Source organism: Corvus kubaryi, unplaced genomic scaffold, assembly GCF_017639235.1.
Source record: "Corvus kubaryi isolate FWS band 111438036 unplaced genomic scaffold, C.kubaryi_AGA036_p1.0 split3-73, whole genome shotgun sequence".
Lineage (NCBI taxonomy): Eukaryota > Metazoa > Chordata > Aves > Passeriformes > Corvidae > Corvus > Corvus kubaryi.
Window position 1 is genome coordinate 10766552 of NW_024582091.1, and position 26488 is coordinate 10793039.

The 26488-nt window shown below is 36.8% G+C and overlaps 1 protein-coding gene across 33 annotated transcripts in view; it reads left to right on the forward strand.

The window, feature by feature from the left end:
- Positions 1–26488, forward strand: part of RIMS1 (regulating synaptic membrane exocytosis 1) — a 317874-nt gene that overhangs the window by 255063 nt on the left and 36323 nt on the right. For 25 of the 33 annotated variants that reach the window (XM_042016167.1, XM_042016168.1, XM_042016169.1 and 22 more), the window contains one exon: positions 19024–19256. The exons of 7 other annotated variants lie outside the window; for them this stretch is intronic. In XM_042016167.1, coding sequence (XP_041872101.1) covers positions 19024–19256 — 233 coding nt within the window. Of the gene's footprint in view, positions 1–14347; positions 14632–19023; positions 19257–26488 lie in introns of those variants that run through there. One more of the 33 variants, XM_042016201.1, reaches the window with a different exon arrangement.

Consider the following 26488-nt stretch of genomic DNA (forward strand, 5'->3'; position numbering starts at 1 on the left):
AATTGCATCACACTCCCTCCTTCACTGAGTTCCAGAATACAACCAGAACATCTTGAAACCAGATAGCCACGACATAAGAATTTGTGAAAAATATTATGCACATATAAACTGTCTTCCATTACTGGCCTACGATGACGTTATTTTTGCAGTTGTGCATCTAAAACAGAAAGCAGACTTCCCATGAGGGGATGGTAGATTCATGTATTTATGGCCAGTTGAACTTGAACACAGGCTGTCCTCATTGTTGGCTAAGAATCAATGTAATGAATAAGTCAGTAAGGTCTTAAAGCAGAAATATTACTAGATTTTTTAGTTAAACAATTTTTTTCATAAAAGCTTGGGTTTTCTTTCTCAAAGTATTTTCCTTACCTACCTGCCTCTATTTTGCTGGTTTTGTGTATATGATAAATTTCTAGATTTGAAACTATTATTCATATAGTAATTTTGGTATCTGTGGTTTGAAAGTAGTTTAATTCATTTGCATTATCAATAATCAAATACATCTTTCCTCCTTGATACTAATCTATTCTGGGGTTAGGGCTTTTTAGATGCACAGATTGGTTTTTGTTTTCATTTAACTTGATGACAAAACTCCCAGAAACTCTAATAGCTGTAGTATTGGCTTGGTAGTCTTTGATTACATCTGCCAGTTTCTGAACTCTCAAAAATTTGACTTTAAGTGTTGTAAAACACAAGAAGATTTACAAACGATTAAAAAAAAAATCCCTATTAGGAAATCTGCCTAGAAGGCATAATTTACCACTCAGAACACTTCTAGACAGACTCAATGTCTGAAAAGATCAGCTGCAGGAGTTTAGTGTGTTTATTATACAACAGGAAGGGATGTTAGGGAAGCTCAGAAACTGGCCTCTATGTTTGAGCTAGATCCACCTTATTTTCTTTTTAAGGAATGTTCATAAAGGTATTTAAAGTAATATTTCAGATTGGTGGAGGTATAACCTGACAGCTGCAGTAATCCACAGTCCAGCAGAACACTGCAGTGGAACTGTAAATGTATTTAAAGTCATCTCAATTCATGTCTTTAAATGTTGCATTTCATTGTGTCCTAGCTTTTCAGTATTTGACTCTTACAAAGGGCTTTATTCATACCAAAATACCTTATTTCATAGATACAGAATTTTTCTCAACTAGAACCTCTCACAGTGTCTTTGTCAGGTTCAACAAAGTAAGATTTTTTCCCATAAGTATGCCTAACAGATTTTATCAGAAATTTTCCTTGAGTTCAGGATGTGTGATCACAAATATCAGAACTGGGTGAACCCGTAACCTTGTGTGAGCCTGGAAAGGGTGAAACCTGGGGTCAAATCCTCAACCTCTTCCATTCTTAGGGGTAGCAGAGCACTTTGTGTACAGGATTGGGGGAACTTTTATACAAAACCAAGTGTCTGCAGTGGGAGCTCCAGTTCAGCCTCACTCTAGACCAGAAAGTGAGATGTAATTGAAATTCAAATGCCTCCCCTTTCTGATACTGTCCACAGAATCCATACCTCTGAAATTAGACACCTTATGCTTGCTTGCTTTAATCTTCTCTAAATTCAGGTAGCACTTCCATAGTGAACAAAATGTATAGTAATAACATACAATGCAGTTCCTTTGATAGAAATATGAGGAAGAAATTAAAAAATTGGGGAAAGGTTTGATTGTATTTGGAACAATATTTTTCATCTTGAGATTCATGCTGTTTAACTCCAGTCTTAAAAGCTATGTATCTTCAGTGGAATTCACATTAAAAAATAGGTTTTTATTAAATTATTTTTCTATCTTACCTAAGCCAGCATGAAAAAGAAGAAAACACCTATTATCTTGGATGGTTCACCTAATCTTCAGACAGGTGTCAAAGACACGGAATTATCCTTTTCTAGCATTACTTGTTGAAGAAACCCTAGATGACTTCTTTAGATTGGTTGCTTTCATTTTTGACATCTAAAATTAGATTAAATTGATTCTTTATCTCAATTACTAATATTTCTTTAAGGTCAAGGAATTAAGGAATTAGAAGTTTTAAGTTCGATTAGTAATTTGAAATTCAAGTTTTATTTTTGCCTCCAAAGAACCCAAAATTAGCATATATCAAACAGGATGGGATAGGATGGGATGGGATGGTTGAGCAGGAGGGGCAACATTTTTTGCCCTCCTGGTTTTTGTCTTACTGAAACCACATATCCAGCATCATCTTCATTTGGAAGTGTGTCAGGCCAGTGACCATGGCAACTTTGTGAGCATAATGTTAAGAACAAAGTTTGTTGAACTGCCTTTTTTATCCACCTACTTTTGTTCTCCAGATATGTGCTAGGGACAGACCTAGTAAGCATACAGAGGCTCAAAAGAGGTGGCTCAGTTCTGCCATTTCACTCAACTAAGTCATTCAACAAGTATCCTTAGGTACATTTTGTATCCAGAAAGAAAATACACAAATTCACAATACGCAAGCGAGGTTTCTGGTCTGCATCACCTTTAGAAAGGATATCTGCATCTCTTTCTCCATTGAGCAGAAAAAAATTATTCCTAGGGCTATTGACCAGCAAGCTGAGCTAATTAAATTAAATGGAGAAACATGATTAAGAGTAGTCTGGGGTTCTGATTAGTAACCTGAAGTGAAATGGTGCTCCCAACTTTTTGCATGAGCTAAAAATCACTGGCTAGTTATTCATATTGAGAGTTGTGGTGCCAAATGTCTGAACATGAAGTGTGCCAGTTTAAAGACAGAAGTAGTTTTAGTAAATGCTGTTAGTCAGTATAATGTCATCATCCCTCATATTAATGCATCTGTGAAAACGGATATAAATCAGACTCCTAGACATACGAGAATACAAGATCCTGTCCTCTTTAGGGCTGTCATTAAGAAAGTAATCCTTGGTTGTAACTTGGTACAAATGTCGGAAGGACTGAGGTTTCAGGTCATAGTGAGTGTGGTTTATATCCACTGACTTGATCACCAGTTCTACCAGCACAGTTCCTGACCGTTCCTCCCAAATCCTAATGGAGGAAAGATCCTTTAAAAAAATCTAGATAATCCCTTTTCCATATCAATCTAGGCAGAACTGGTGTCTTTCTATTTTCCCTCAATTTTGAAAATTTAAGATTATATGATTTGAGACAATATATTCTATATTACCCTGTTTATAGTTATTTCTTTTTTCAAGAAGATTTTAAAACCTGGAAGGATTACTCTTTTTCTTGTGTCTCTCAAGCCTATGGGTATTAGATAGAAGAGTAGGACAATTCATGGGGAGTTTTTTGGCAATTTTTAATTTTAATAATTAACTCCTTCAGTTACATTACTGAAAATACACTGTGCTTTTAATATTGTAAAGCATTTATAGAATGAAATGCTATCTGAACAGCAAGCATAACACCAGTTCAAGCAGAAAAACACAGAAATATTGTGCTTGTTAGTTGAATAGTTAGATGACACTTGAGCTCTGTTTTGGGACAAAACTCCCAAATTTAAATTTTTGTAGTGTTAGGAAGTTTGAGCATGTTGAAGAAGTTAGTAACACAGAGAGAAGGAAAATCTACCCCTTCCTGTAATAAATGACAAGACCATGCCTAAACCTTTTACAGTAGAAGATTAAATTAATTCTTACAGTACATTTGCAATTGAATTGCCTGTAAGAAAGCTGTGACATAGCATGTATAGAAAATACCATTAGTTAATCTTCATTCTGGAGGTTTTGTTGATTAACACTTCTAATAGGTTGCAAGAGGGAATTATGATTGATGCAAGTTCTAAATATAAGTATATAAAATAGCTTCTTCCTTTCTAATTTGTTTAGCATTTTCAGGTATGTGTTATAACAAATGGCTTTGCGTGGATAAACTATTCTGTATATTAAATTATTCCAAACATCTTTCTTGTTACCATCCTGGGTAACTGCCATGCTCTCTAGTTGGAAGTGCAGAAAAAAATACAAGGAATTTTTGGTATGTGAACAAAATGTTCTGTGACTTCTGACTTGAATCAGAATCAGATTTGTGAATCTGGAGTTGGTATGTATTTGATGAGTGAAGCCAAATTACCAGTCCTTCTTTATGGAGGTTTGCTTTCATCAGTCATGGTCTTCATGCATTCATGATACAGTCGAGCAGTACTTTGTGCCTGCGTATGTTGGAGACATTACTGTGTATGTCTCTGAAACATTTCTCACATCCTAAATGAAGCAGAAGGAAATTTTTTTTGTGGTTTAATGCAAATGATTGATAAGTAAGAACCCATGATGATTAATCAGCACCACATGGGCTTGATCAGACAAAGAATGACATTTGCTCACTTAATTAAAAATTATGCCAGACTGTGTCATTGCATCACTTTTCATTTGTAGCCTGCTTATGCAAAGCTGCCTGGACTTCTTGGTGCCGTTAAGTAGGGAACTGTCATGCATGGTAAAGGTGAGGTGGAGGCTTCTGTTTTGGAGGAATAACAAGCTACCATAAGGTGTTTCACTTATATCCGATTTAATAAAATCTGCTAAATTTATGAAAGACTAAATAGCTTACTTTAAGGAGAATTTGTCTCAGTGTATCTGGATTTCAAACAAATAGTTCCTGCATTAGGAATATTACTGTTATCCCTCATTTTAAATTTGAAAACCACATCTTTATTAAGAATTATATTTTTTTATCTTGATCAATGTGTGGTATAATATCATTATGTCTGTGCCAAATTTTAATCGGTTTTTACATGCTTTTTTTAATTGAATGCTTAAGTGTAACTAAAATATTTTATATGAGTTTATCAAGGAAAGAGGATAATGTAATGAGTTGTAACTGTGGATTTAAGCCAGTTCTAATTTATTTCACATGTTACGCCATGCCATTGAATGGCTTGTATGACAAACTCATATATGCTTTTTGGGATTTATATTCTCTGTACATCGCTGAAGTTTGTACTGTTAGACTCTATCTGGCAAACATCTTCTTCCCTGATTTCCATAACAGAATATACAACTTGCATGTAGCTGTTCTTTCAGTACACTGACACTTAGCTCTAGTACACTTGAGCTTTAAAACAGGAACAATGGAGTAGAGAAATGATGATTCATGACCAAGTGAGGAAGTGGTTGATGGGTTGATAGGCAATGAGTTCAGAGGGATAGAGACAGCCAGGACCTCACAAACAACAAAACAGGGCAGGAAGGAGCCACACAAAGTGTATGCACATGAAAAAGGATGTGATTGAGAGAAGACAATTTAGGGAAAGCTCTCATACCTTTAGTGGGAAATCAGCACAAGGGTGTGGCTCTCCAGATGGCCTATGGTCTAAAGCATGGGGAACAAACAAGAGGAATTAGAGGTTTGTGGTGCAGCTGCAGGGCTATGGTCTCACCATGATCACTGGGAAGTGGTGGGATAGCTCATACTACTGGAGTGCTGCAATCCACGGAAGCACAGGACAGGATAGCAAGGAAGGAGTGATAGGAAGGATAGCAAGCCCTTTGTGTGAGAGAGCAGAATATGCAGGCTGATGAACCAGCTGAAAGTTCATAGCTCAGGATTTGAGGCCCAACCAATGTCATGATATTGTGGGTGTCTGCTATGGACTTCCTGATCAGGAAGAAGAATTAGATGAAGCCTTCTTCCAGTTGTGGGTTCTGGTTTCCTTGGAGAATTTAAACCATCCTGGTATCTGCTGGTTGAGCAATGCAGTAGGGCACAAGTAATCCAGGAGGTTTCTGTAGTGCACTGATGACCAGAGGGAACGTCTGGGGCAAGGACTCAGCAGAGGATGATCAGATCAAGGAACATTTGAATAAACTGGACATGTACAAGTTATTGGCACATGACAAAGTGTACCCATGAGTACTAAATGAGCTGGTGTTGACTGATGTCTTTACAAGGCCACTCAATAACCTTTGGAACATGGCAGTCAGGGGATGTTCTTGAAGACTTGAAGAAAGAATTCATCACTTCTGTCTTCAAGAAGGGAAAGGGATCTTGGAAACTGTCAGCCTTATCTCAACCTCTGAGTAGGTGAGAGAGGAAATAATCCTGGAAACTATTTCCAAACATACGTCTAGAACAAGGGGGTGATTGTGGATAGTCAGCATGAATTTACAAAGGGCAAATCAAGCCTGACCAGCCTGATATCCTTCTTTCATTCGCTGATGGATGAGAGCAGAATATCAGATGTTCTCTGTCTTGTCTTTAGTAAGATTTTCAGCACCCTTTTCTAAAACACCCTCATAGACAAACTGAGGAAGTACAGCCAGATTGGCAGAGGAAACTGGCTGAATTCCATGTTCAGAGCATTGTGACCTGTGACACAAAGTCCAGCTGGAGGCAAATCACTTGTGATGTATGCCTGGGGTCAATATTATGGCAGTACTGTTTAACATCTTCATTGGTGTTTGGAATGATGGGGAAGAATGCACCCTCAGCAGGTTTGCAGACAACAGAAAACTGATTGGAATAGTTGATATAGTAGGGGGATGTGACACTATTCAGAGGGACCTCGACAGGATGGAGAAATGGGCCATTAGGAACCTCATTACGTTCAACAAAGGAAATGAAAAATCCTGCAGCTGAGGAGGAGTAACCCCATGTGCCATTGCAGCCTGGGGGCTCACAGCTAGAACTCAGTTTTGCAGCTGGAAATCAGCTTTTGAGGAAAGACCCTAGGATGTGTGTGGATGCTAAGATGAACCTGAGCCAACAATGCCTCCTTGCGTTTAAGAAGACCAACACCATCTTGGGCTGCATTAGGAAGAGTGTTGCCAGCAGGCTGAGGAATGTGATCCTTCTCCCTCAGCAGAGCTGAGTAGCTCTAGTGAGACACATCTGGAGTTTGAAGTCCAGTGCTGGGCTTCCCAGTACAAGAGACATGGAACTGCTGCAGCATGTCTAGCAAGGGACCATGAAGATGGTGAAGGGATTGGAGTGTCTGTCATACAAGGAGAGGCCAAGAGAGCTGAGTGTTCACCCTGGAGTAGAGAAGGCTCAAGGGAGATCTCACTGATGTGCACAAATGCCTGCTGAGAGGGACTGGAGAAGAAAAGGCCAGACGCATCTCAGTGAGAGGATGAGCACAAGCTGAAATAAGGCAAATCTCACTGAAACATGAGAAAAACTTTTTTTCTGCAAAAGTTATTAAACACTGGAACAGGTGGTGCAGAGATTTTGCACAGTCCAAATATCTGGGGATATCCAAACCCCACGTAGATATGGCCCTGAGCAACCTGCTGTTATGACCCCTGCAGTATGTAGGAGAGTTGGACTATGCAATCTCCAAAAGTGTCCTTCAGCCTCAGTTGTTCTGTGACTCTCAGATTTTCATTTCATGCTGCTTATTATGCTGTTCTCTTGCACAAAATGCTCAGTGTGTTTAGTTTGGAACCAGGTGAAGTAACTGGAGGTTTGCCTTCTCACTGAGGACAAACAGCAGCGCTGAGCTGCAGATCTTTCAAGGTGATATAGCCAGAGGCCACTCTCTGGATTGGAAATAGATTTTCTCCCATTGGTTTCCCATCTCCCCACGCTGTACACTGGAATACAATTTATAGTGGTGAGGGGCTAGAGAGAGTCTGAAGGGTCTTCTGACCTCTTCTCAGGCTTCCCAATAGTGCTGTTTATTGCATCATAAATGTATGTGATGTGACTGGTGCAATACGGTGGTTCAGTCCTTCCCCCGCCCTCTCTTTAGACCAGGACTGCATCCATCCTTCCCAGCACACTGGTTCACTAAAATGCACTGCACCACAGGGCCAGCTGAGCAAAGTTTAACTTCTTGTCATAACAGTGAAGGAAAACAATATGCCAAGGTTTTTCATGCATTTGATGAGACTGAGGTCTGTGTTGAAATAAAGAAACCCACTCATTTAATGTTAATTACAAAAGTAATTAAAGTCTTTATATTGAATTTGTGCTACAGTGACTAAGGGTGTAATCAAGATACTTTACTCATGAAGAAAATGAAATGTAAAATCTTTTCATTATTGCTATAAATATTGCAAACAGAACTAGTGGAGGCAACAACAGACGAACACCAAAGCTTATTAATCAATAAAAGTAAATCACCTGGAAAATGGAAACGAATTCACAAGTCATTTCAGACTGGCTTTGTGGGGGATATTCACTATGCCCCACTCATTATCTAAACCTGGGAGAAGATCCTGAAAATGTGGGGAGTATAACAGATTTTTTGTACCCTGCCTAAGTTTGATCCTGTATCTCTTAACTAACCAGTGTAAGGGCAAGTTCATATTATATAAAGAAAGGATTGAGCTGTATAAACTTGCAGTGGAATATGCAGTGCTGAAGCCTAGCATAAGAGGGATCTGTTGTATATATTGGGTAAAATTAGGTATTCCTGGGGTTTATAGCTCTCATTACTGGTATTCTGTATAAAAATAAATGTTATTTGAATTATTCAAGATGTTATCAACCCAGACCCTTGTCTGGAAAAGGATACATCACATACTTGGAATCAAGGTGGTTCCTCATTCTTGGATTCTGAGAGCCTTCAGGGTGTCATACCAGAAGACACAGTAGATCATCTTGTGTGCTGTATGTGCTGTGGCACTGCTGAGCAGATTAAAAAAACCCCAAACCCTTGCATGCCTCGTGCATGCCTAGCTGTGTGCCATCAGGTGATAATCATCACAGTGCTCTGGCAGCATGCTGAGCTGGGTCCCTTGCTCAGAAGTAGATGTCAGCAATATATGAAGAGCTAGATCCTGTCAACTACAAATCTCCACAGCTCCACAAACAGTGGTGTGGCAATATAAGTCTGCATCACGTTGAAAGCTGGTCCTTAAATGGCATTTTCAAAGGGGTTTTTCCTGGGTTTCTGCTTAAATTCTGCCATGAGCAGCATTTCAAAGCATCATTGTGGAAGGTCTGTTCCATATTTCTCAGGCCTAAAGCACCACACAGTCAACTACATACCTGCAGCAGTAGCAGAAATGATGAATTCTGCTGCATGGGTATTCACATACAAATCAGATCAACCTTTTCAGTCATCACATTTCTAAAGAATCTTGGACCAAGTTCTCAGTTGCTATTTATCTTCCATATTATATCTGCTTCAAAGCCTGCATAGCTAATGTCTTGCAAATTTATAAATGACTGAAGTTTTGCTTTATCAGCTGGGCTATGGATCACCAGAATCAATGCTTCAATATGATTTGGTTTTAATCAGCTGTCAAAGCTCCAGTGCAATGGTACTCATTGAAAAGCTACTCATTTCTTTTCTTAGTGTGAACTGGTATGGCTTTGGGGACATAATGCTGTTGTTCTCTTTTCTGAAGTTCCCATTTTTAATGGTCAAAATTCTGCATAAGTTCCAATTTTTTAAATTATGTCTCTGCAAATTTAACTTAAGAGTATTTATTGACCCAGGTATTTCTTTCTTGTGGCAAATTGTAGATCCTGCAATTTTCATGTGCAAGATTTTTTAAGATGATTTGGCTATATTTCACATAAGTATGAAATCCTACGTCTTCTATGTAAATTGGAATTCCTCCTTTCTAAGAAAGAAATAGAGATACTAGAACTAATCTACACTAATTAAAGTAATTCATATATTTATAATGCAATAGTTCTTTAGTGTTAAAAATGTAAAAATAACAGTCTTTTTTTCTGGATTGGAAATTTAGAAGCCAAAAAACCAACATGAATTTCACAGGAAAGTGGAAACCCATGAAACTAACAAGTCTACACTCAAGATAGTGACATGTTTTTACAAGTATTAATATTTTTTTAATGGTTATTGATAACATTATGCTGTGGAACACCTTGACATAAGGGTAATATTTTAAATCTGGGTTTACAAGGAAGACTAGTTCATCTCTTTATTTAAAAACAGGGAGACTTCTGTGTGTGCTTAACAAACAGCTAACTTAATTCAGCTTCCTCCTAGAGGAGTAACTGATCTTTTTCGACACACAGAGATATTCTAAACAAAAATCTAAACTCCTTATCTTGTTTTTACGTACACCAAAAGCTCGAGCTGTTGGAAAACTTCTCAGTCTTCATGTAACTGTGTTGAGTAGCAATAGTATGACTGCTACTTTGCTTAAAATACAACAACTAAAATAGAAAAACATGGATACAGGAACAAACAGTGCAAGCCTTGAAAGATGATGCAGTTTTATTACAGTGCATTGTGAAATTTGTAGTTATTGCAAATTCCCTAGCAGGGTTATCAAGGACTAAGAGCTTCACAAACGTGGACAACTGTGTTGCAGCTGTCATCAAAACTGATAAATGAAGAAGGGGGTTTTTTAAAACTTCAGGATGGTAATAGTGTTCATTCTTGAAAAGAAAGTATTTGCACAACAAAAAGCCTAAGCAAGATTTTGAGGCAAAGCCATAGGGACAAAGCCTTCTCTAAACTTGTTTAGAGAATGAGGCAGGAATTGTAGAAAGATAAAGAATGCTCTTCTCACTTGCCTAGTTTATTACTGCTCTGGGAAATTACTCTGCCCCATAGTTTTTATGTGATTAGTGACAACTCATTTCAGACATGTCTTTGTTGGTGACCATATGCTGCCTGTTGCATGGGAGTTTATTGTGTCTTGATGCTGTGAATTCAATCTCCCTATCATGTGGAAAGTTTGGAGCAGAACTCACACATGATTCTTTAAGGTTCTCATTTGTTTAGCCCAGTGACAGTGTTAGAGACTGCACAGTTGCATGGTTGCTGAGTTCACCACACAAAACGTTGTGATGGCACATGGAAAAGCTTTCTCTGCGAAAGCAGAGAGGATAGTGAGTGCTTTGTGGCTACAAAAGATAAACTGACCATCTCGGGGGGGGGGGTCATAATATAATAAATACTTGTGCTGGGACATTGAAAAGACTTTTTTCATTCAGTTTCAGGAATTTTTAGGAACTGTTTTGTTTTCAGAAAGAGTGATGAATAGAATTCATTCCTCAGTTTTCTTATTCTCTTTCTGCTTCAGTATCACCGTGAACTCTTTCCTACCAGGCATTATTGTCCATTATACTCTTTTTTGTACTCCAGGCAGGTGACTTTGTCTTGAGCCATGCCTGATGGCCAACAAACTTGCAGCCTCCCTGCATCCTGGACAGTCTAGCTAATTTCTCCCAAACGCAGAATAGGCAAGAGGTGCAATTCCTGGGAAATACTGACTTTCTGCCTCTGAGCTGGAGGCAAAATAGTAATATTCAGGAAATGTACAATCTATTTAGCAATAGGGGCTGCGAGTGAGTGCAATGTCACTTTGCAACAAGAAGGTTTCCTGGTATCTTAACAGTTGATCTCTTTGAAATCTTTTAATATGAGAGGTATGACTTAAAGAAGTTGTTTTACCAAATTGACAAGTACTCAAAAGAATTGACAGGTACTCTATGTGCCAAATAGAAGGATCACCTCACTGGAATCTTTCAGTGAGACACTGGCCACTTCTCAAAGTGAAATGAATTTATAATTTTTTTGTTGTTGCTGTTTTTGGGGGTTTTTTTCTTTTTATTTCCTTCAAAAGGGCCAGGCAATCTGCCATGGTATATCAGGTGGAACTTAGAACAGATAAAAGAAGAAATTTGACTATGGGCAGAAACCAGGCATGTAAAATTTCTCCCTAAATTTTTCATGTTTGATGATCAGAACAGATTCAGGTAACAGGCAAGGCATTTTGCATCTAAAATCTCCACAGTGCAAGCATCCACTGCAATACTTGAAGTAATTTGCCAATCCTACTTTGTTTCTGATTATCCAAATCACTGCAGCTAAAAACTGAACACCAAAAAAGTTTTATTGGCTGTGCACTTCCCAGTTTCATTAAAGAGAGAAGCATATTGAGCATGTACTGCGATTAGTTAATATTGCTGCTCAGGTGATCTGTCTTGGGGCAAGGACAGGCACTCTGATGTAACCTGAGTCACAGCTTTTGCTTTTTGCAGGGGGGAAATAGGGAGCAGTAGCCTCCAAGTTATTACCATGAAGTCAAGATATATGAAAACATTTTAGATAAGCTGCTTAAAAAATAAAATGTATCCTCTTTACCCCCGGAGAGTATATTACAGATGGAAACTTCTGGTTCTGAGGTCATTTATGTACAACACCAAGGTTAAGCCAGAGTAATTAATGTTCTAATTATTCATTATCTAAAGATAATGATTTTTGAAAATCCGTCATTATAAACTGCTTTATGTGTCTGTCAGAGAGGGAGGGAGATGGAGTCTTTAATCCCTTCAGAACATCTGTACATGAAAAATGTGCTATGGAGCATTGCTTCTGCATTTTTAATTATCCAATTATGTTTCCACTTTCAAAGAAACTGTCACATCACCAGCAGTCTTTCTTAATGATTTAAAAAAGACTGAAAAATTATTTTAATTGGTTTTTTCATTTAATTACTGCAGTTGATAAAGATGAAATGTAATCCATAAACTTTTAGTTTAAGAACATTATGCTAATATTTTAAACAGGCAGTACTTGTTCTTTTTAGATTAAAGAAATGTAGGAAAATAGTTTTAGCCATGGCTCAGACCTCAGAGTACCTCTCACTTGCTTTATCTTCATTTCAGTTTACTATATTTTTAAAAATTTTATCTGCATTTTTTTTTGTTAGTCCTGACCTTGCACTGTCCCGTTTAGCTTTTCAGATTCTTCTCCTGCATTTCCTATTTTGTTGCTATTGCCTGTTGCTATTATTTACTTTTGTAATGGAACAGCAAGCAATCTACTTCATATCAATGAAATGGGATTTTTTTCATGAAGAGCAGTGAGACCACAGGTACTTCAGTACCTCATGATTTAGAGGGAAAAAAGCAACATGGGAAAAAAAGCAACAGGGAAAATAATGTTACTCCTGAATATCATGCAAAGAAAGAAAAACTGAGGAATTCAGCTTTTTTGATACTGAAGAAAGTTTCCTTCAGTGTTGAGCTACACATTTTTGTATTTTTCATACACACACCCCCACCCCCAGTATCTATTTTCTTGATACAGGTTTAACATTTACATCCTTTCTATGTTTGGTACAGGTTAACAGAATATGTACATGACTATGTGCAGTCAAATTTGGGTCATTTGAGCTGTTTACCTTTTGATTCACATTAGCCTTTCCACATCAGCATTAATAGCAATAGTTAACCCTGAACAGTGCTCCTGGGGTGGCTGCTTTTGTGTTGGTTTCATTTTATGATTCATGTCATTAGCTGGCTTCAGGCTGATGGTGCCTTGGGTATGTGCAGGCAGACACACAGGCTCCCACATACAGAGACAATTGCTCTGCTTGTTTCAGAGAATATAAATTAACTTGAAATGTTCATGGCAAATAATAAAAATCTGCTTATCTTTTGCTTGGAAAATAGTTAAAATCTGCTTATCCTTTGCAATGTTCAGACTTACTCTTACTTTCTGAATTGTTATTCTTTCGTTTCGTGGAGAAATGCTAGTTTTGCAAGTTTAAAAAATAGAAATCGGTCAGAGCTGTGAAACTTGCACAATTCAGTGGTCAGTGTGCTGCTGAGAAAAGCATTTTCACAACCCAGATTATGATATACTGTATTCCAATATGGAAATTTCCTCATCTTCCAAAGTAGGAGTTTAACCAGTTAAGCTCCCAGAGGAGGCTTCTGTAAGGCAATCTTCCCCAGCCCTTGCCTCGGTGAGAGTTTGGGGCTGGGGTGTCATCCCAGAGGGAGCATCTGTGTCACTGAGTGGCACTTCCATACCATATAGGAATATTGTCAGCAACAGATACAACCTACAAATTACTGATCTGCAAATATCTTAATACACCAATAGGACTCTAATATAGTGACTTGACAGCAGGAGCAAGGGGGTTTTTTTTAAACCTAATAGCTATTTCATAGATCTAATGCATGATTAATGTGCATGTTAAATCAATATGTAGTTCCAGTTGGTACAGACTGTACGAAATTACTATTTAATGATGGTCTAAAAAATTCTTTTGACTAATTATAATATAGGATATATGTTTGTCCTTTGGTTTGTAAAGCCCCATGCTTCAATTAATTTATTAAATGCTAATGAATATTTATAAATATTTATTAAAAATTGTACTGTAATTTATCTTGTAGAAAATGTTCTATATCATATGTAAATATAACTATATTTTCTTCAAATGACAGAGAAATTTGTAGATAAGTAATTAAGTGTTTGTATTTATTGATTATATATCATACAATACTAATAACAAGACACTTATTTTTAGAAATGTAATGTTTTTCATTATAAAAATATCTTCCCTTTGGTCCAGAACTATCATGCATTTAGGAGATTGTTAGTATTCATGAGCTACCTCATTGCAAAAGGGTGCCATAGGGGCTATGAATTAGTACGTGATGCTGCATTCAGCAGGAGAGAGGAGAAGGGCAGTAGCTTGTGCTGGTGGGGGCCAGGGATTCTGCTGAAAGATTCAAGTTGCTGCAACTGTCTGCAAAGAACTTACAACATCATCTACACAGCAAGGAGTACAGGGCATCATTTATTTACTCATGGCTTGCATTACTGGAAAAATGGGTGGAGAAAAAATGAGGGATCATAAAAATAAATACCTAAAGTATTTTTTTATACATCATCAGTAATTCTAAGAGAATGAAGGAAATGCTGTAATTTTAGCAATGGCTAATCATTTCAGAATTTTTCTGTGAAAGGATATACTTCCAGCTATTACATAGGTGAGTTTATGATCAAGTGTTTTTCTAGCTTTCTTACTACTGTCTTAATAAATCTTTCTTTTTCAGATGGAATGTGCAGGTATTTTATGTAATCACTGAGAGATACTGAGTGTATATCTGTATGCCAATTTTCTCAACTCAAATGATTTGTCCAGTATGCTTTTATGGATCTTGAATGCCTATATATTAGTTATCTGTACACAGAAAGATATATAATGATTTTATACAGGTACTTGCCTTCGTTTCAGTTCAGTTTGTTTCAGTTAATATAAGCAAGTATAATCCACAATGCCCTTGTAGCATGCTCATCTTATCGAATTTGTTTCAGGGTTAATTTTTATGCTATCTTGTAACTCAGACTACTTTTTGATTAAGTTTTTTGTCTTAATAGCTCATTCTTCCTGCCCACTGATACAACCTTCAGGTAGGGGCAGCTTGCAAAACTGAATGTGTTGCTTTCTTTCAAAACTCTATTAGCTCACGTGTAAATACAGTCTTGATTTTGCCTCGTGTAATTCAGCTACCACTTTAGATGGGATCTATCTCAGCTGCATAAGTTTTGGCAGGAAATATAAGCATTTTTCTCTTGGTAGAGGGAGCAGTGTCTTCCCCACTGATGCAGGAACCTGGGGGTAGTGTCTGACCCCAGTGCTGGGGAGGCTCCTCTGCTCTTTCTGGGGTCAGAGGGAGGTTTTCTTTATAGGTTATAGTAAATTTTAAAAAATTAAGTTAAAAATCCAGTGATTCTTTTTACATGCTGAATATCTGTGAAGTAATACACAGGCCCATATAGATTGTCTGTAACCTTCTTAATATGCACATCAGTTATGTTGCTATGACTGTAATTAGAAATCCTTAGAAATAACATAAGACTTTTGCTGAACTATTCATCACAAGAATTGCTAAAAATCATAAAATAATTGTAAATAAAAACTTAGTGAATTAGTTAATTTATGACTAAATGGACTATACTGATAAATATATTACTCTTCATTATCCTGCTACAGAAAACTATATTTATTTATTTTGTTATGAGAACTACATATAATTTAATAATTTACCAATTTTAGCCACAAGCCTGCAAAAACTTTCATCTGCATTTAAATGAATGTGTTAATAATCCCAGCAAGTCCAGAGAAGGAGATAAAAATTTAGTTATGTTATTATCATAATGGTTAAGTTCAAAGGGATATATTCATGCAGGTTCTTTTCTTCTTTGTGCTTCATAAATTAAACTCTTAACAGTAGTGAAGAAAGCAAGAGTGTGATCTAGGAGCTTTTTCTTCAAGTGATAACCAGTAATGTAATGGAAAAGTATTGTGTTCTAAGGGTACTCAATTAGATGGTATAAGAATGCTGAATTTTAAATGCCCATTCTTTTGAGACTGTTTCAGTTAATGAAAAATAATAAACTAGCACAGGGATTAGATGAACGCATAAGAAACTTAACCTGTTTGCTTTTTTATGACAAGAGGAAGTATTGGACAGCTGTAGTATCCTTGGTCCTATCCCATTATACCCATTTCTAGTAAACTAATAGCTATTTTGTACTAGTACACTAGAATATATTTCCTAGAAAGGTAGGGCTTCGTATTTGCAAGGTAGAAACAAGTATAAGATTAATTTGAATTCTAAATTTCTCTGGTTTTTTTTAAATTAAGATAAATCTTCTAGTTCCCTCTAGCTGTTGCAAAGAATCAAAAATAAAATTTATATGTCTTTGAAAAAAGCAAATTTTCTATTATTCAGAAAGTTCCCATATTCCCTGAATTAGTGAATTAATGCATCAAAAATGTTTTTTTTCCAAAAGTTACAATACTATCTTGTCTTATTTCTCAGCTGATGGACATCAGTGCCTCCTAAATACATACTAAACAAAGTGAAATTACAGCATTTCAGGTAAATTGTTAAAAAAAAAAAAAGGTGAAGGCTGGCACAAAAACATAATGATTTTAGTATTTTTATAAACACCTGAAATTCAGTAGAGCAAATTCAATAATATGGCAAATAATTCTTTAATTGCATGGCAGATTTTATAGTCCATTGAACTTTAGTGCTGGAAATTATAGGTTTATCAATCAGTATGTCAGCGAAGCACATGTTAATATAGTTCAAGTGTCAACAGATGCTCTCAAAAGAAGTATTTGCTGTTTCTTTCCTCTCTCTTCCTGACATATTGATGCATAAACTCAAGAATTGATAGAATTGACCACTCCATGGCTCAAAATGGGAACAAAATAACTACAGAATGCTTTGTGTAGGGGCCATTGTTGGCAATGTAGAAACAGTCACTGAAATCCAATTCCAAGTGCTGTTAGAAACAAATTATCCATGTGGAAAGGAGTTGTCCATGTTGACTCAAAGTAGGAAGTAGGATCCCTCAGAATGAGGCCTGTGTGGTTCTGCCCTCTCCTCAAAATGGTGAAGTGTCTCTTGCTGCAGAGAAGAAACCAGTTAACAGTGTTGCCTTCTATCACCCTAGAGGCCTTTTCTTTGATATTTGTATATATATATGTGGAAGACGGTTTTTTTTGAGTTGGTTTGGTTTTGTTGGTTTTTTTTCCAGCTAAAATTCTTCCTAGAATGATTGAATATGTCTGTGTGTATGCTCACATTTATGTGAGAGAGTGCATGCTGGGTGAGAGTGGTGATAAAATACAAAGGAAGTCTACACGGAAACATCAAAATACATACTCATGTTTTTGCTTTGCAAACCCAAATGCCAGTCAATACAGTTTCTCTGGGACAGGCGGGAACACGACAGAACCTATTTTAAGCTCAGTGTACCTCGGGTAGTGCACTAAAATGTGTTCTTGAATACTTTAGTGCATCAAGCAGCTTGTACTGTTTGATGGTGGCAGCTGTTTTTTTATCTGAGCTTAACAGGAGCAGATCCTAAGTGCTGAGGGTAGTTAAAAACCTATGCAGAGGTTGATACTGGTCTTTCTATTAAGTGTTGTCTATTCAAAGACTTTACTTTTCCAGCTTCATTTTCAAAAGAATACTGTCTATTTTTACGTGCTCTTACCTATGGTCACACATTAGTAACTCTTGGTAACTGCCAGTAAAACAGGGATACACTGTTCTAATTATAGCTTAGGGATACAGTTTTTTATACTTTCCTGGATCTGTCTTGGGACAGGAGTGATTTGAGCTCCAGCAGGGCCCAGATCCATAGAAGTGACGGGATATCATCTCTTCTCCAATTGACCCCTTCATTTCCACCTGGCCTGATTTTCTATCTGTCTGAAACTTGGCATGACATAAAGAAGCCTCTAACCCCACTCTTTCTAATTTTGACTGGGGGAGAGGGAGTGAGGGGTAGATGTGAATGAGGGACAGGAGCAGGCCATTGCATCTGCTGGGAAGGGAACTTGCTGGGAGAGACAGAAGGACTGTTGGTTAACAAATAAATTTGACTTCAAAATACAGAATTACTGAAAAAAAATTCCTGAAATTAGCATGTAGGTCTACTAATCAGCAATACAAGATCAAGGAATTTCCTACATGCCTGGCTGATTTAACAACTGCATCTGAAGTGAGTCAGCTGCAATTTAAATTTCTGTGTTTCTACAGAGTGACAGCTAACTTTATATTGCCATTAGAGCTAGTGCATTGCTTGGTCATAGCAGTAGGACTGTGTATTAGTGTGTCCTGTGAGTATTTGAGACTGTTTTCTAGACTCTGTGTGTGAACACTTTATATGCCTCTATGTACAGGGGCAGAAAAAGGGTCTGTATAGAAACATTCAAATGCAATGCAATAGCTAAAGGAACTCAAACAGAACTGACAGAGCTGTTCATCTTTCTGTCAATCAATGAAGGTTCCAGTGGGTTATTAGGAATTTTGCCTCAAAATTATTTTGCCTTCATGCTGTGATTATTGCCCTTACCTTTAATGAAGTGAGAGAGTGAAGACCTAAAATATACTACATATTACATTATCTCTGTGAAAAGTATGAAAATTTAGATGATGGTATCTTCATTTCTATTTGGTCTTAAGGCTTTGGTGAACAGTACTGATAGATGTATATGTTAAACTACTGGCCTGTGTTAATTTTGTTTGGTTCTAAAATTGCTGTTTTATTTGTTTCTGTATTGTGGGGACATAGACAGGGAAGCTTCAGATAACTTTTAAATGTCTCTCTTTCTGTCGCTCTGAAAAACATGGGAAAGTGTTCATTTTATTTATTTCCCTCAAAGAAGTGGAGAGCAAGCAATAGTACTGGAAAGATGTACTGTGAGGGGCATCGAATTAAGCTTTACTTGTGAACCAAATAAATGGAAATGTATCAAGACTTTAAATTAATTTACTGATTAAAAAAAAAAAAGGCTTTTGGAAATGCTGTTGCACAGACAAATTAACATGTTTGTTTTTACTTTGTAACTGTAGTACATTTACTCCTAAAATGCAAGGCAGACGGATGGGGACTTCAGGGAGAATCACTAAGAGCACAAGTGTGAGCGGAGAGATATATAAGCTGGAGCACATTGATGGGAGTCAGTCGGACACGGCTGTCGGCATGGTTGGAACAGGTGGGAAGAAAAGGCGTTCCAGCTTTAGTGCCAAAGTGGTTGCCATAGTGTCTCGAAGGAGCAGGAGCACATCTCAACTTAGCCAAACAGGTGAGTGAGACACACTCTTTGGAAACAGGACTCTCACCAAACATGGTTTACCATTATTTCATCTGTGGCACCTGTGTTACATGTGTATGAATATAGACCGCTCAAGAGAGATTTTCCAGCTGTAAATAAATTTCTGAGATACTAATTTTCTTTGATTATTAAACATTTGCAAGAAAAAAATATACAAATGCCTTTTAGAATATGTGCCATAGTTGCTTTCTGTCCTGATCAATGAAAAGCGTTGTCTCTTAGAAGCCTTGTTCACAGGTAGGCCAGGAAATGCAGAGAGAGATGTGTAGGTATCAGCAGTGGATAAGTGTTTGGCAAAGACCACTATTTATATGTATAGGAAATTTCTTTAGCAGAAGAGTTGAGTGTGAATGTGGGAACTGAAATCTGAGCAAATGAATGGCAGTTATGCAACTGGGATAAAAGGTTGTACCTGTTGTGGCATAAAATATGTTTTTAAAAACTACCTTTGTTTTCTTAGCGGAGAGTAAATCCAATGCTTTAATTTTTTTTAAGTAACACTGGCAAATTGGGGTCAGTGATTTCAGATAAATTAGATGACAGCATGATGGTTCTTTAAGAACATAAGCCTTCCAACTCTCTATTTCAACTTCAGAAATCTTAAAAGCTTCCTATCAGCATAGCCTCCAGGAACAAAAGCTCATACAAAAAGATACAAAAGGGAAGAAGAATGTTTTACAGTCCCTGTCCTGCTCCTGAACCCCAGTGAAGACTTTTGCTTTTGTCTTCAGTGGGAGCAGGACCTGACCCCAAGGGTTCTTTCTTGCTAAAAGAAGGAAAACAAAGAGGAAAAGCTTCAACCTAGCATAGAATGCACTCATATTTCAGCATTCCTCTCATATAGTCAGGGTATCTAAACTAAGGTAAGTAACAATATTGTTTATTTGTATCATCAAATATTTCACCCCTTTTCCCTGGTTTTCTTTTATTGCCAGATGAGCAGTAGACTTGATTTTTCACAATGTAAAGCTTGGTCAGCTTTAACAAAAAGATTGTTATACTTTTCTACACTACTCATGAATTTTAAGCTAGAAAGTATATAATCATGGAGTTGAACCAAATGATAAATGAAACAGGTCTGTTTTAAGCCCAGAACTGTAATTAATATTGTGTTTCTCAAGAATACACTGTGACTAAGTATGAGACTCGAATATAGATAGTTGCATACAATAAGATGCTATTTTAGATATGTCAGAATCAATGGCGTGCTCTGTAATTAATAAAAAGTGGTGTTGTATTGTAGACAGGATTTCTAGGTTGATGTTTTAGTCCACTTCCTATATATACTTATATTAAGTATTTTACAGAATGGTTTTTGTGGTTTGATCTGGCATTCCTTTCTAGCTCCTAGGTCTCATTGAAATAGGAATTGCTGTGACAGACCAAACCTTTGCTCTATCTTACTCAGTAGTCCAGCTCTCACTGGGAACAAGGACTGTTAGCCCAAAGGGAAGGCACCAGACACAGGATGACTTGCCTTGCAGAAGCCCTGACTCACTTTTGTCAGTGAACTTATTAAATAACTTAAAATCTGAGCTGTGACTTCCAAATATTTCTCAGTATCATCTATTTAAAGCTCAGATTTTTGTGTTCTTCATAGAAAGCTACTATAAATCTCCAAATTTTGCTTGATGTAAATTTCAAAGCAATAGGAATTTTGCAAGGAATGGAACTTCTTAACTTGTAATGAAACTCAAAGAGCAAATCAAATATGAAAAATATGGTTATATATTATTCATGATTGTAAAACAGTTCAGAATTGTATTTACTATGTCTTGTGGTGGCTCAGGCTTAGACTACTATCTGTGGCATAATCAGAGCAAATAAAACGTGTCATTTTTTGTTAGTCACTACTTTTGAATTTTGTCAGAAATCAGTGAATTTGCACATTTTTTTAGAACAATATACAAATGAGACTTGATAGATTTTCCAAATGATGTTGTAGACTAAATACTCATATGCTAAATCATGGACCCACTTCCCTTCTTTCCTTTCTATATTATACAAAATGGGAGGAGAAACCTAAAAATGTCTATTTCATTTTAATGTGTGGTGCAACTTACTAATGTCTCCACTATTGAGAATTAAAGAAAATTTCTGTTATGACAATATAATATAAACTGGGTACTTCTTTAAAATTTATTATGTGAAAATTGGTTCTAATAGCCAAGTTCTGAAGTTTTAGAAGTGATGTGAAGATATATGGGCCTCCAAAAGTGGTGCCAAGTATGAACTTCTGGGACAGATCTTCAGGAACTGAAGGTGTGCTCTTGATGCAGAATATGTATTTTAAAGGAAGTATAAGAAATATAAATGTGTAGCCTCCATAGGTTGTTCAAGTTTTTTCCTATGACTTACATGATCAATAAATAAGGCAAGCATGACACAGGTAGTTATTTGTTTCTGAAAACTCAAAGATCAGAAATAAAAAGGCAGATTTTTTTGAAAAGCGTAGGTTCCATGTTTTTATGGAATGAGTAGATCTGAAATTCTAGTTTACTACTGTCTTCAAGCCAATAAAGTTCATTACCATCTCACTTTTTTCACTTGAAGAAATGGTCAAAAAGGGCTGAATTTGACTTTCTGTAGATAATTCTTCCTTTTAGCATACTGCACACGTTTGATGTTACTTAAAAATGAAAGTGGTGTGTATGGAACTGCTGCAAGGTAGCTATTATTTATAAGATTTGCTTTTCTATTCAGTTGAAAAAGGAGTGTGTGTATGTGTGAGCCTGTGCATACATGTTTGTGTCTGTACATATGGGGCAGATCCACTTGCATGTTGGAGTTAGAAGGACCTGTAATCATTATTGTACACACCCTGTTCAATGCTATTGGAAAGTATTCAGAATATGTGCCTTATAGATGGTCAGTGAAAGAATTGGTTTCTATTTTTATGTAAATCTGCAATGGAATTATGTATATTTGCTGCACCTTCCTTTTGTTCATGTTTAAGATTTCATAATACTTCTAGTAACTGTTCTGTGAAATCCGTGCTTATTATGTATTTGTTCATTGTGCCCACAAATTGGATAGGTTAGATAGTTCATCAGAAAACGCTTGTAATCTTCTGACAATATTCCTAATAAAAATCCAGCTTTTCTTAGTTATCATAGTAAAAAAGAAGAAAAGGAAAAGGGAAAAAAAAGAAGCAAAACTCCCAAAATGACCACAAGAAATTGAAAATAGCTCTAGGCATACATAAGCATTTAGTTATAATCCAACTTTTCTAGCTTTCTTTGTCAGCCTTATTTTGGAAAATAAAAAAATATATTTATTTATAAATAAATATATACAGAATAAATATAGAACTGCAAATTTTCTGAATACAGCAACTAAACTTTAAATCACAGGAAAATTATAGGAAACTAGATTAGGATAAGAAATCATCATCTGTTGTCTTGATTTTGTGTTACAACTCTCTATTCCCCTCTACAGAAAATCTTATCTTATAGTTTCCATACCAGTGAGTGACTGAGGCCAGTATTGATCATTCTACATTTTGATTTGGGGTTCTAGGTTTGTTTTGAATGAGATGAAAACTTCTGTAATAGGAAGGAAGAATTTTATTACATAATTTATACCATATATAGAGACATAATAATGCATTTTAAAGTGGATAGAGGTAATGGGGAGGGGTATCATCAGTAAAATGAGTTCTGGAGAAAAGGAAAACTTCAATCGCAGATAAATAGAAGTATTGCTATCCCTGGATCCCTCTCAGTTGCCTTAAGAAAGGAAAACAATTCCTCCCCTTTGCATTCTATTCCCTGGTCAGCAGATAGTGCTCCAGAAAGATCATCTGTTTGTAGGAGCATACTTTTCTTCTCTTTAAGTGCCAACAATGGCTTGCAACTATTTTGACATAGGTGAGAGTGGAAGAGATGCAGAGAAGGAGAGCTAAGAAGCTTAGAAGAATGGACAGCATTTCTAGTGTGACATTATACTATTACCAGGTCAATTTTCTACATGAAAATACCTTGCCATGTTTATGGTGTGAACCACAATGAGATTTTTCTTACATAGAACCAAAGTTATTTATTTTCCATCTTCTATTGGTGAAGGTGAATGTCAACAACCTGAAATGAAGCCATGGGCATTAACATTTCAGAGACAGATTACATACCATGAAGCAGAGCTGAAATCAAGTGTTGTCACAAGGTGAAAACAGAATGACAAAAAACCCTTTTCACTTATGTGTATCTCTGGTACTTGGAAGGAATCTTGAAGTGTTTGTCTGCTTCCCTGAGGAAGTAACTTGCAACCTGAGCAAAAATATGTGACAATCTTATAACATATTTCCCTATGTAAAAAATGGAATATCCTGCTAAAGTGTATTTTCTGTAATTTGCCCTATAAAGAAGTGGCTTTCTCTGAGTTCTTTTGAATTAAGCACCAAATTCCCAATTCCAGATAAGATAATGTCATCTAAGTGAGGAGATTGTCACTGAGCAGTGACGTTCTGATAATCGTGCACCCCACAGAATATGGATGTTCCTTTTGCGAGCTCACTGCAGCTTGAAGAACTCTTCTTCATCCAATTGATTGCCCCACACTTCACCTTCCAAGACTGGTATCAAGAAGGCTTTCTCTCATGGTTGGATGACTGAAGTTAAGGTAAAGATTTAGAAAAGAAAACCTCATCCATTGCTCTGCTGATGGAGAATAGGATGGTTCACTGGAGGTGCTTAGTGACTGTTAACAAGCACCTCTATGCTGTGTTAAAAATAACCTCGCTTGGGAAACATGGAAATTCAAGCAAAGCAATGCAACCTTCCAGGCTTAGGGCTGTATCATTTCAGAGTAGACACTGCTATTTAAAAAAAAACACAAAAAACACAAAAGCCCACAAAAACCCCAAACAAACAAAAACAAAACCAACCACAAAGAAACCAGCCAATCAAAAACCAAAACCACAAAACCCTACCCCCCAATTCTGTTAATCTCTTTTTCTCAGTCTCTTTTTTGGAAATGCCAGTAGGACTATTCTTCTGTCCATCCTTGTAGTAATTTTATGATATAATGAATAATGAATAATTCCTACAGGTCTAGATAATATGGACAGAAAAAGCAGATAATAAATAAGAAATAAAATATACTGGAGGGCAGAGGGCTTTGGGATAAGGATGGGTTGTTCGTTGTCTTTCTTGAGAACATCATTTCTTCTTTCCATAATTCTGTTATTTTTTTACAAGGGTTGTGACAACCTTTTGATGCAGTGGTCAGGTTTTTTTTTTTTCCTGACATTTCATATTGATTGCTTGATTGATTGAATGACAAGGATGCATTTCTGAGTATGATTCTTGCACCTCATAACATGACTTTATTTTTTTATAACTCTAGTGAAAGAAATTATGCTTATTTGATAAGAAATGAGTGCTAGACAGAAGTTCAAAGGACTTATTTTATCTAGGATTCAGTAAATCATCTATTATTATTAGACTGGATAGAAAGCATGGGAATCAGTAAGGAATACTGGATGTCAGGAAGAAACTGGTTAGGAGGGAGGCATCAACTGGTTTTATTAAAACAAGCCAGAGAGTGTCTGCTAGTTGAGTTTCTAAGACAAAACCCATGGGCAGATTTTGTTAATATTTTATTGACAGCTAGCATTTATGCTGCTAGAATATGATGATGAAACAGATTTAGTGTCAGTTCCTGGTAATCTAGGGGAAGGATTCTTGGGAATGGTCCTGTGCATGGCCACGAGTTAGACCCGATGATCCTTGTGGGTCCCTTCCAACTCAGCTTAGTCTGTGATTCTATGACTGATGAACTTCAGGATAGAATAGTAGAACTCAGAAAAACTGTGACAATGCAGATTGCAAGTTCATTCCTTTCAGAATGAGTAATGAAAATTTCCAGATTAAAAAAAAGGCACAAGAGTTTTTGAATCTAAAGGACAACACCATCAGAAACTGTGCTATAATAACAAACAGGTATAAATTACTTACAAATAACTTTTATATTTGTGTCAAAATTACAGTAAAGTTTCTCACAGTCAGAACAGAGAGTGAAGTATCTTAAACCTCTCAGAGCATATAGCACAGTAGGGAAACAGTCTTTTTTTCTTGTTGTTTGTTTCTTATCTAGCATAATACCCTTTTGCTGTTTTCATTTTTCTGATATTACTTTTTTGTATTGCTATCTCTTGTTCATCCAAGTGGAATGCTACAAGATATCAGATTTTCTAATGGCAAATTCAGAAAATTTTCTTGGAATTCAGAATTACCATGAGTCTTACCGCTATAGTTACCTCACCAGTTTAACCTGGTCCTCTGTAATTCACACGTTGTTCTCTGTTTTTCCAGAGGATCATTTCCAAGTACTTGCTTGTGTTGGGCATTTATCTCTGCAAGAATGCTTAGTATGAGCATTGGGCATACTAAACATACTAAGCTCGAGCTCATACACATGAGCTTCCTTACCTACAGATATCTCTGTTTTGTTATCTTTAGTCTGTATGGTTTGAAAATCTTTTCCTTAACTTTACTCTGTGTGTACTTGAAAAGTAACTTTCAGCAGCTTAGCAGAAGTGTAGTGCTCTGTCCTGCAGCTCCCTCATTAGCCTTGTTTGTCTGTTTAGTATTATCTCTGTGTGAGTCTTCCCTATCTGGGTTGTTTTTTTCCCCAGAGCAGGCCCTTAGAGCTTGCTCTGCATAGTTGTGATGATCTATGAGGACAATGGCTCTATTGCACAAAAAGAAGAATGCAGGGAGATGGACATTTAGAAGATTTCTCTTTTCAGCCAATCTAAAAAAAGTCTGTAGTGAGGCTGCAGGGCTGCTCATGGTGCCTTAGGGATGGTGACAGGATCTGGGCTCTGCACCTGACACCCAACAGCAAAGAGCAACCCTTGTCCCAGCAAAACCTCTGAGCCGCTCCTGCACCCAAATGTTTCTGCAGGAAGGGGTGGGGAAGAAGGGGAGGGTGATGAGCAAGTGGATGAAGAATATTGAAAAAAAAAAAAAAAGACCTGATTATTTTTGAAAGAAGAACTTTTTGTTCTAGTAATGATACTCAATTCTTTGAAACTATTGAGTGAATGTAAGCATGTTCTCTATTAGTTACTGTTGCCGTCTTGCTGAGAAATTCACTACCCTTAGTAGAAACAAAGTTCAGTTCCAGATACTCATCTTCCAAAAGATTTCCTAATAAGGGCTAGTATTTTCAAACAAACTCCCACTTCTCTGCTGAGTTAG